Raw genomic sequence first — 12,402 nt, 5'->3', positions numbered from 1 at the left:
GATTCCAGTTCCTGTAGACAAGCCTTGTGGCTTTCTTACGTCATACAGGGAGTTCTATAGCTAGCTAATATATGGTGTGGTACCTATCTGATGGTTTCAAGATGAGGAAGCTCTGGTGCACCATGCTGCTTTGCCATTCTTGATGAAAGTCTACTCTGGTTGAAGACTGAGACACCTACCCCCCTTCACAGTAGCGGGTCTAAATGTGTGGTGGGCATTACAGTCCTGCACGGCTGGAGTGCTCTCCATTTTAAATGATGTCTCAGTCACTACACAGAGGTCTATGTCCAACATGGTGAAGAGAGGAGGGCTTGTAGGGAGTGGAGTATCTTGTTTAGGATCCTAGCACTGATCAGTGCCACCTTCATATTTCCACTGCTTATTTCATTATGTTGGTAGATTTATCAGGCTGGCACTGACTAAAACAAGGCACCATGGGGTGGACAATGTCTTTGCCAGTAATCAAAACCCTAGAGGGGCCAGATACAGGCCATCCTTGGGGAATCAGCGTGGTCTGTCAATCATATCCTTCCAGGCTGACAAATAAAATAATGGACCTTTCAAATGACACCCAAAACTTAACCAGTGATGTCAGTTATTTTTTGTTTCTATTATAGCATCATCCTTGAACAAGTAAAATGTAGATTAGTGCTAGGCTCATACGTGCCTGGGACACACAGTCTTAGAGCTCCATTCATGCCTCTCTTCCTATAGTCCTGGGAGGTACATATCAAGTCAGTGACACCCCCATGTACTACAATATTCTCATTCTGGTACTTGTTGTTCAAGGACTTGAATTTGTGTGCATATGATCTGATGGATCCTGGCAGAAGGCAAGCAAATGACTGTCACTCTTTTCTTGCTCAACCTGGTTGATTTGCAAAGGAGTCACTTACAACTAAAATGTCTGATTGGATCTGACTTACAGGCCCAGCATAATGTACAGTAAAAATACTCCAGACTACAATGACTGAAGACCACAAGAAATATATTTATTGCTAAGCACTTTCACAGTGAATACACACTGCTTCTTTAGACCATAAGTTATGCAGACATACTACACATATTTAAAATAGATCACAAACCAATTAAAATTCCTAAATTTAATCACATGTTAAAGGCATTTATTCAAAATGGTAATTAGAGATAAAAACAACCTATGAGGATAGATTCCCTTACACCACTATGAGAAACATCCAATCAAATGCAAGTTAAAAACCTAGTAACTAAAGGCCTACAAATATGTGTATCTGTCAAGGAAAAGAACTATATACTTGAGCACTTCACATTGGATAAAAAAACAAATTAAGGATGGCCATTGGCTGAGCACACCACTAATCAAAAGCTTCCCAATACAATAATTTAAAAAACTAGGGTTATATTCTAAAACTCTGAACAGCAATCCTGGGTAAGCTATCACAATGTCATAAATGTCAAAGTATAAAATTAGTGAATTATGTTAATAAGGGATTAAAAATCCCCCGTTTCAAAATGCCATAAAATAGATAGCTATAATAAAGTCAACAGCACTATAGAGACCAGAAAATTAAAAAAAAAAAAAAAAAGTAGCAACAACACACAGATCAGCCAATAAAATAATGAAACAACGTCCACTTCAAATCAAGGAAACATTATGTCCTAGTCTCAAAGACAAAATCAGTATACGAAAATTATTAACTCGGTCACTCATTCTAACTGCTACCAATGAGTTCCAATCAAATGCAGAGTCTAGGCACAAAGGTCAATCAAAAATAAGGAAATAAAACAACCAATAAAAAAAAAAACAACTTAATGACAGATGTAATCAAAGGAACAAAAAGCTGTCCGAGTACGCCATAGGCATAAACAACCGAACGGCGATACATAAACAAGAAAAACAAAACAATGAAATTAACAACAAAATATAATACAAGTGGCGATTCCACTCTAAACTGCCTGCTGACTAGCAAAAGATGACAGTCAAAAGGGATGTGGCCCATCTACTCCAGACACATGGCTACAAAAAATTCAAACTACAAGAAACAAACAACCATATTTATAAAATCCTGAGAGAGCAAAAGCAGATAATGGACAATAGATATAGAAAATATTAGAGGGGGCATTGCAATGTCAGTAAATCAAGGAAAAAAACCTAGACCACGTCGTCACCCATTCCAAGTACTGGACTTTTTGATGAAAATCTAATTTCTCAAGTTCATTCGCTGATTGGGAATGGTCATTCATCGACCCCCAAATAACATTTAGATTAAACAATTTTAAATTTACTTGTGGGAGGGGATAGTCACTCACCCCCCTCCACAAACAGCATGAAGATTACATAGCTCCCCAACATCTCACAATTTTTAGTTTGTCTCAGAGTGCTGACAATACAGTAGAAAACACTGCATGCAACATTTCAGTGCCAGTGGTTATGAAAATACTCTGGACAGAAAACTATGAAATAAAATAAATTAAACTGGATAGAATGCAAGGTGGAATGCAGTGAAGCATAATCTACCAAATAAAGTTTTGATGAATGCATTTACTCAGAAACTCAACTAAAATCAAGCATTTTCTAAAACCCTCCAAGACCTATTTAGGGTTAGCACAGACATCCATGCTACTTTTCAAGTAAAGACCGATACACCTCAGAGAAAGGAAAAAGTTTGTTTTCCACTATTTTTACCCATGAGAAGTAGCCCAACTACCTCATGTGAATTGTGATGCAAGTGGATGTTCAGTTAGCTGCATGTGATTAATCACAGTTCTTCAGGTTTCAACAAATGGATTTGCTCCTGCATGGAATTAAATGCCTACAAACTGAAACAAATATAAAATGACGGCAAAGATGTGAAATGTTCACCATCCAAAAATCCTTAAAAAGCCCATTTAACCTGTGAGTTTACATCTTTATTTACACTACACATTTCATTCTCTGTTTCATAACTCAGTTGAAAACTGAATGCCAGCCCTAAAATGGTCAAGCCTTGCATAAGTTCAGTATTGAAACAGCAGCTATTTGTGAGTTTCTCCAACAATGAAACTATTACCCAAAATTTCCATAAACAGACACTGTTTTGAAATTATATAAACTGTACTGGACTGTCTGTTACTAATATACAGTTAAATATGTTCCCAGCTGCTACAGTTGGGCATTTTCTGATCTCCACCTTTTCTCACCTGAAGAACACATACTGTTCCCCGTTACCATCCATGTCTGAAGCTCCAGTGTCGGGTACTTCCTAAATGGAGAGATGATCAAACTGGACAGCAAAGCAATGCACACAAAAATTGTAGGAAGCGTATGAAAGTATCATCTGAGATTTCCATAAACAGACACAGTTTTGAAAGGATGTGACTGTACTGGACATAACACACAGTTAAACATGTTCAAACCAGCTACAGTTGGACATTTACTGATCTCCTCCTCCTCTCACCTGAAGAACACATACTGTTCCCCGTGCATCCATGGCTGAAGCTCCAGTATCGGGTACTTCCTAAATGGAGAGATGATCAAACTGGACAGCAAAGCAATGCACACAAATATTGTAGGAAGCCTATGAAAGTATTATCTGAGATTTCCAACAGTTTTGAAAGGATGTGACTGTACTGGACATAACACACAGTTAAACATGTTCAAAGCAGCTACAGTTGGACATTTACTGATCTCCTCCTCTTCTCACCTGAAGAACACGTACTGCTCCCCGTACATCCATGGCTGAAGCTCCAGTGCTGGGTACTTTCCAAATGGAGGAATGATCAAACTGAACAGTAAGGCAACGCACACAAAAACTGCCGGAAGCACTATCTGCCAAATGAGAAGCCAAACAATACTCAGAGCATGGCATCAAACAGAGAGGATTCAAAAAATATTCCAAAGTCATACAAAAGCTCACTTCACTCCTTCAAAATACATATCTTCTCACTGCAGTAAATGGACAAAAAGATGTCTAAAACAAATAAGTGGAACCTGGTCAACTCCCAAGATTAACCCAAGGATCCCTACACTCTGCTGTAAACTACTGAAGTGCAACTGTTTGTTTGTGCACTACATGACTCAGCTTTGATAAGACCATGTCAGTACAGTAATGCATCTCAGTGGGTCAGGCTGCATCTGACAAAAGACCAGTCGGTGCAGTTGCCCTCTTTTCAAAGAGGTAAGATATCAATATGGTCAGTTAGATGCAGTTGATTTTTGACAGCTGATGGTCCTCCCTGTGTCTGTGTAGATTTTCTGTGGGTCTCCGGTTTCTTCCCACATTCCAGTAACATGGTAATTGGTGAACTGGAAATCCTCTAAATAGCCCTTGTGAATGTCCCACTATGGACTGGTCTCCTTCCCAAAATTAGCTCTCTGCCTTGCATCCACTGTTGCATCCATCCTGAATAAAGTATGTATTGAAAAGTGAATATATGAATGAAAACTCACTATGGCAATCTAACACAGTCCAAACTCTAGATGGTCAAAAGTCCTGGTGTGGTTACCAGACATCATGCTCTCAAATTAGCAACTCAGCTGTTTTTCCTAGCAGACAAGTTACTTTTTAAATCCTTAGCCAAACCCTCCCCTAGTGACATAGGCCTCTCAGTTGAGCATGTATTTTTATCTAAAGGGCAGGCAAATTCCAAACTACTTATTGGTCACACTTCAATGCTTGATCACTTACTTGTGCAAAGAATCCCCTTCTACTCCGGCGTGCATTCAGAAAGCGTTTAATGAAGAGTGCCTTGAACTGCTGACAGGTCAGTGCCCATCCTGTGATCTGGTATGATCCCCTGCCATCTGATGATTTAAGGTAGTCTGTTTCTTTGTGTTCTGGGTAAGTTTTTCAAAAAGAACAAAATTATATATACATCATTAATGACATACTTGCATTCAAACATTTAAATCTATCCCATTCGGCATCATAACTCTAGAAGGCCATGTCTATGACATACATGTTTTAGGCCTGGCTGCATGCCAGATGACCAGGATTTGACTAGCAGCCTGGGTGAGATAGGAGTAAGTGGATGATACAAGTCCAGGTGCAGGAGTTCCATCTGAACGAAATCTAGAAAATACAGCTCTTGCACATGGGAAGGAGCATGTAAGCCAACCAAGAAGAGAACAGTAAACAGCACACTGAATTAGAAAAGTGCCTCTTGAATTATGTTGTCCAGCTAATGAGGTCAGGAGGTTAGAAGCATCCCCTTCCAGAAAAACCTCTAAACCCCAACAAATGAAGACACTGATCCCCCAGCTGTTGTCTCCCTGTTTCACCTGTTCTTGGAAGCCATATGTCAGATGAAATGAATAAGCTAACAGAGGATTGCAGAAGCTGAGGGAGAAGGACCATAAAAATAAATTAGAACACTAGAAAATATTAACAAAATAAGGCATATTTAATGTTAAATGCACAACTTTATAGCATCCTTACATGGACAGCAATGCAAACACAAAAATAAAGCTGCAAGACAGAAAAGTAATACAAGGTTTAAATTCAATGAATATCTCAATATTCTTATTAAAAGGAATGATGCTAAGAACAGTCAAGTTGGCACAACCACAGAGTTACAATCATCCAAGCAAGCCTTGGTTTGGGCACACACATGACTTGTCAAGATAACAGCTTGAAAAGTAAGAATAAGCAGATGCTTTTACCCATCAGGAAACATACTTTTTGACATAGCAGTAGTACCATCTGCAGACTTCAGGATGTTTCAGCAGTAACTGCACCTTTGAGACATGGCAAGTGAAGGCTATACATAACCAAATTCGTCTGTGCAGCAACTAAAAAGACGGTGTCTTGGGAAGCGAAACCCATTATACAGTAAAAAAAATGCATTGGCCTCTCATCTGTTCATAAATACTATATGCATAGTCTTATTGTTTTAGAACAAGTGGTTTTATTGGTGTCTTAGAAAATAAAAAAAAAAAAACGTGTGCCAATGTTATTTTTGGCCTCATTCTAAACCAAAATCAACCATCTCACTAATAAACCATATTCTAATTCGAGAACAGCATCTCTGCTATTTCAACAGTACACCAACATTCTCAGGGTAAGTCTACATTTGTCCATTAAATTCATTTGAGCCTGTTTCCAATATTTTTTTTCTCTTTTTAAGAAGTTTTATTAAAATTTAAAAGGAAAAGGAAGAGCACTGATTTCCAAATAATAGTTTTCATAATCAACAACACTGGTTATACAAACAATAATATATAGATTCTTAACTTTGTTTTACATTTCACAATTAACATTTCCAAATTATTCCAGCAGTCTAAGTTCACATTGCTTACAGATCTCAATCAGATTGTCCTTTTTTGGATCTAAAAAGTCCGAAAGGCATTGAATCAGACTTACTTTTCTTGTTAATTACTTTTCTGGCGACTGCTAACAGACTACAGTGCACTGAATATTGTTTATAACTAAGTGCTTCATTAAAATTGTTTCTTTTTTAATACGCAATTATCAGACCACAGACCCTTAAAGAAAATATTACAATATGCTTCTATTTTACCTCATTCAAAAAAGGGCGTCTCCAAAGCACTTAAATAAACCCCTTTTTTACATCTCCAGCAGTCTGAAGCGTCTGTTCTACTCATTGTATAATACGTCCTTATTTACATACATACTCTTTTTATTCTCCTCCATGTAGAACAAATGCCGGACAACTCCTTTCTTAATTATTTCCTGCGTATGCACATTTTAATTACCCTTTTTAAGTCATATCATGCCTAATCAACCTGTTTGCTGTCTTTGCTCATCAGTTGTGTACAATAATTTATTCCCACTGCCCCGATACCCTTACCCAGCTAAGCAGGTAAATACTACTCCCTGTATTGCCATAAGACAATATGTACATGATACTCTAGTCATATTATCTCAGAATGCTCCTCCATTTTAACAACACTTCTTCCACTGTTAGTTCTCTTAATAGTTTCATTCCACTGGTGTCTTTTAGTTTCCACCCCTTTAATCATTCAATTTTGCATCCTTATATGTATTCACTGTTTCACACCTTCTTCATGATCAAGTAGCTAATGTGACATTTTACATAACTAATATAGTAATAAATATCAGTTTAATTTTCATTTACAATTCAAGTTGCCATTCACCTTGCATCCAGCCCTTATTAACATCTTTTCACTTATTCTCTCTTACTTTACATTCCAACTTTGTGCGTGTCCCAGTTCAATGACAGCATTACGTTGAATCTCAAATCAGGATAGAAAACATTGGCATCTTACGCTTACATTTTCTTAAACCATATATGGTGCCTTTTTCTAGTCCATAAAGAATGATACACACGTTAAAAATGTTTCAAAATATCGCATTCATGGCCATAGAGAACATGCCACATCCTCACCCATCACATGACAAACCGACAGCAAACCACCATGCATATGGGTCATTGCTTTAACCACTTATGATACCCAACCACCCAATTACTTCACAATCTTTTTATTCACCTACCATCTATAGTTCATCCTTTACTAGCCTTCCTTATCCTTAGCTATTAATCTTCAGTTTTTGCTTTCAGCCTATAATTCTATCCCATTGGACAATCTCTAATTCTTTCATCCTATAATTCTATCCCAGCAGACAAGCTCAAATTCTTTAGCTGTCTAAGGTGGATAAACAAAGCTAGAAAGTATGCCTTAAAACTCTCCTAGTCATTAATCTAGTATACTGACTGAATAAATAATGCCTAAAGGGTAATCCCCTAGTATTAACACAGATCATGAATACAAAACATATTTTCAACAATTATTATAGACTTTAATAACATCAACAGTTCACACATCTGCAAATTAGTATTTACTACCTCCAAAAGACTGTGGTGGTGGTGCTGCGGTAGTGTTGTCACCTCACAGTAAGACGTTGTCCTGTTCAATTCTCAGCTAGAGCGTCTTCTGTGTGGAGACATGTGTGAATGGGCGTACCTTCATTGAAGGTTGTGAGTCAGGGCCGGCAACTTGGCACGTAAAAATCTACTGCCAATCATTAGAAGACCGGAGTTCCACTGTTGCGACCCCTAACCGGGAAAAGCCGAAAGACACAAACAATCTTCTAAAGAACAAAACTATTACACTAATAAATGTTTGCTGTCTTTTAACTGGGTGAACCACCACATACCAATATAAGCTTCAATACAACCAAGTTCAGTAAAGTCTAACAGCTAACTAAATCTCAGCAGTGGTTAGCAATTTTCAAGTGGGTTTCTTCTGTTTTTATCAATTTACTACCAAAATACACATTAGGTTGAGCTCTCATATGACATTACTTTACTAGTCATACATATATAGACATCCCAATCTACTAGTATAACATACTTTCAAACAACACTCTTCTTTTTTCGGGGAAGGATCAAAACTACAGTCCTCTACTGCCCTTTTACAAATCCTAAGCAACTGTAAAGCTACCAATTTTTGGCTGAAGTCCAATACATGAAGAATTCCTACCTTTATTATTCTAGAGTGGGAGTCAACCCCAAAAAAAAAAAAAAGAAGAAATAACTGTCACCATGGCACAATTCATAACCAACTTTTTTTTTGCACAGTCTTATTTATTTTTTTTTTCAAAAAACTTTTTATTGATAATCAAATAATGTAACATGACAGACATAACAAGAAAAATAGACATTACAATATGATTGTGCATTGATAATTAATTAAGAGCATGTAAATCATTTTATGTAAATAAAAACAGTTTAACTATATACAATATTTACAACAATACACAGTTAACTGAAATGCAAAACACTATCTATCATAGGTGTTATCAAAAACAATCAAGTCTAGCCCAGATGGTTACATACAGTTGATAATGAGCACAACTTTTTCCAACACTTTATTGGCGAGGGCCAATTTTTTAGGACTTTTTACTAATGTTTTCTGTGCAGCAATATAAGAATAAGCCAAAGATTGAAAGTTCTCCCAATTTAGTTTGGTACGGTCAAGCCAGTTTTTAGTAATATAGAATTTTATGAGTAAACAAATATATATTAATACATGTAAATCTAACCTAGAAAGAGGTATTGTATGAATATGAAGGACTGCTAGTTCCCAAGAAAGGGTAGATTTGTGGTATCCCATTTTTTGCAAACGAACTTTCAATGAAGTCCACAATTTGTGTGAATAACAGCAAGACCATATAATATGCATAAGGTCAGCATTTGGAAATGAACAACATGGGCAAGAAGCAGATTTGCAGGGATTAAATTTATTAAGTTTATCAGGGTGCAGTATGCATTATTATTTATCATTAGTTGGGTATAGTAAAGTTTCTTAAAGGGTGAGAATTCTAGAGTCATTTTGATAGCAGAAATTTTCTGTTTTGTAGTTACTTGAGAGTTATGTTTATCCCAGTAATTGGAAAAAAGACAATCTTTATTATGAATTATATCCATTAATAGATTATATGTCTTAGACAGCATTTTCTCTGGAAGCGATAAAGTTTGAATCAAAATATCAAAATTAATGAAATCCTGATTTTCTGTTTTAATGTGGGCAAATTTGGGAATGATAAGATCTCTTAGCTGATGGAGAATGGTGATATATCTACCTTTAACCTCAAAAATATTACATAAATCAGTTAATGTTTGATCTTTATGTTTCAAAATATCCCATATATTAAGGTTTTTTATTAAAGGGAAGCCTGAGAGGTTGATCATGTTATTATTCAATTTAATGTTTGGATTTAGATGCACTGGTTGTATTAATTGGAAAGTGCTATCTAAGTTGACAAGTTTTAATATCTCCTGAAAACATTTAACCTTCTGTTTTAACAATTTAGAAATTTTAAGAGTATGCATAATATTCATAGGTAGAAATGGAAGAGTTAAAGGGTTAACTTTTTTAGCTAAAATATGCTGGTACCAGAGCTTAATCCAATTAGGAAGATTCTTGAAATCAGTAAAATTCATATTAGTGATGGATAGAAGTTTATTAGCTTCAATAATTAAGTAGTAAAGATGAAAGTTTGGTAAGCTTAAGCCTCCTTTATTTTTAGGGAGCAGTAACTTAGAATATGAAATTCTCACTGATTTCGGATACCAAATAAATTTAGCCAGTTCCATGTGTATTTTGAAAAAAGTTTTGGGAATTATTTGATCTGTGGAGTTAAATTGAAAAGGAGTTTAAGGAGAACATTCATTTTAATTATCGCAGACTTGGATAAGAGAGTAAAATTTAGAATTTCCCATTTGCGTAAATCAAGAGAAATTGATGACCATGTTTTAGCTAAATTATTTTGAAATGTTGAGAGACCATTATGAATAAAATGAATTCCTAAATATTTAATTCCACTAGTTATTTGAAAAGGGGATTCAGGGAATAGATATATCTTGTGAGCTTGAGGATTAATGGGAAAGACATGAGTTTTTTTAGAATTAATCTGATATCCCGAAACTTGTGCAAATTTATTAATAGAACCAATTAACTTGGGAAGGTCCGTAGTAGGAGTTTGGAAGTAAAGCATTAAGTCGTCCAGAAAAGCTGATAAAAGAAGATTGGTGTTCACAAGTCTGGGAATTCTATGAAAAGAATTTTGCGCTATACTTAATAAGAGTGGTTCTATATATATGTTGAAAAGAAAAGGTGATAGAGGGCATCCTTGTTTCGTGCCATTGATGATTTTAATAGGATTAGAAGTCTTCCCATTAATATGTAGAAGAGTAGTAGAATCTTTATATAAGATTTTAATAAATTCTATATAAGCAGTAGGAATATTAAAATGATCCATAGTACTAAAAAGAAAATCCCAATTAACTCTGTCAAAGGCCCTTGATGCATCAAGAATCAATGCATAAAGAGGATTACTGTCTACTTTAGTAAGATGAATTAATGTATCTAGTGTCAAAGTATTGTCCCAAGTATGTCTATGAGATATGAAACCAGCTTGGTCAGGTGAAATTATCAATGGTAGGAATTTTTTTAATCTATTAGCCAGTATTGAAGCTAGAATTTTTATATCTATGTTTATAAGTGAGATTGGCCTATAATTATGCGGATCTGATTTTTCTTTATTGTTTTTTAGGATTAGAATTGTTTTTGAAGTATTCCAGTATAAATCTGTTATACCATTGATCATTATGTACTTATAAACTTTGAAAAGAAAAGGTGCTACTTCCTGTTTGAAAGTTTTAAAAAATTCAGATGTAAAGCCATCTGGACCAGGGGATTTTCCAGCTTTTAGCCTATCTATAGAATCTATGATTTCATGAATCTTTATTGGTGCTATAAGTATGTTTTGTTGTTCTTCATTTAGTCTAGGAAATGTAATATTAGACAAACAGCTCTCTATGTCTTGATTATTGATTACATTCGATTTTTTGGAATACACATCTGAATATAAAGAGGTAAATAGTTGAATGATCTCATTGTCCGTGCTGTATATTCTCTTCTCATATTGTATAGGCGTTACTCTAGGTATAATTCGATTATTTTTAATTATTCTCGCAAGTGTTTTTGAAGGGACTTGGGCCCATTCAGAGTAAGTAGCCATCATTCTTTGTTCCAGTATAGAAAGATTATTATGATGTAGCAGTAATAATTCTTTTTGCAATTCCCTAATTTGCTCATAACATGAGGAACTGGGGTTCAATTTATGCATGTCTTCAAGAGATTGAATTTTTCCTTTTAAAAACAATTCTTTTTTATTATAAAGTTTCTTAAGATATGAAGCTTTGTTTATAAACATACCTCTCAGACTTGCCTTACATGCGGCCCATTGGACATCATAGGGAATGTTTGTAGAATCAAGATTATTATACATTTCAGTTATTATTACCTTGCATAATTTTTGTATTTCCTCATTTTTAAGTAAATTATTGTTTAATGTCCATTTATTTACCCTGTGCGTGCGTGACAGATTTAAATCTGTGTTGAGTACAAGAGAGATCCTTGAATGATCAGAAAAAAATCTGGGCTCTAAAGAAAAATTAATTAACAAATGTGAAAGAGAGTTTGAAATAAAAAAAAAGTCTAACCTTGACTATGCATTGTAGCACCTCGAATAATAAGTGTAAATATCTTTACTATCTGAATAACCAGTAGAGGAGAGAGGGTCAATAAGTTCTAGATCTGACATCAAGTTTTCCAGGGCTAGTGAAGCTTGATAATTGTAAGAAAGTGATTTACTAGATCTATCTAAATCAGGATTAATAACAGAATTCCAATCCCCACCCACAATAATGTAGTGATCTTTAAAAGCAGCAAGAATGTTATAAATCTGTAAAATAAATAAATGTTGATTATTACAGGGACTGTAAAGATTAAGAATCAGACAAGGTTTATCTATGTTGTGAATGTTGGCAGTAAAATAACACCATCTGCCCTCAGAGTCGTATTTCTCATCGACAATATTACCTTGAAAATTCTGTTTCACTAATATAGCCACCCCCTTTAAGTTAGAGCTATTGCCAGCCGCAATTATTTTGTTA

General features: G+C 35.3%; 1 protein-coding gene across 1 annotated transcript in view; it reads right to left on the bottom strand.

Moving 5' to 3' along the window:
• ABCA7 (ATP binding cassette subfamily A member 7) overlaps positions 1-12,402 on the bottom strand; it is an 882,362-nt gene that overhangs the window by 305,032 nt on the left and 564,928 nt on the right. The window contains exons 27-28 of the mRNA XM_044053819.1: positions 4,647-4,795; positions 3,663-3,787 (exon numbers count right to left, since the gene is read on the bottom strand). Coding sequence (XP_043909754.1) covers positions 3,663-3,787; positions 4,647-4,795 — 274 coding nt within the window. The remainder of the gene's footprint in view (positions 1-3,662; positions 3,788-4,646; positions 4,796-12,402) is intronic.

This window comes from Protopterus annectens, chromosome 13.part0, assembly GCF_019279795.1.
Source record: "Protopterus annectens isolate FY-2018-M chromosome 13.part0, PAN1.0, whole genome shotgun sequence".
NCBI lineage: Eukaryota > Metazoa > Chordata > Ceratodontiformes > Protopteridae > Protopterus > Protopterus annectens.
Note: the sequence above shows the minus strand (reverse complement) of the source record. Positions and strands in the feature narration are given on the sequence as shown.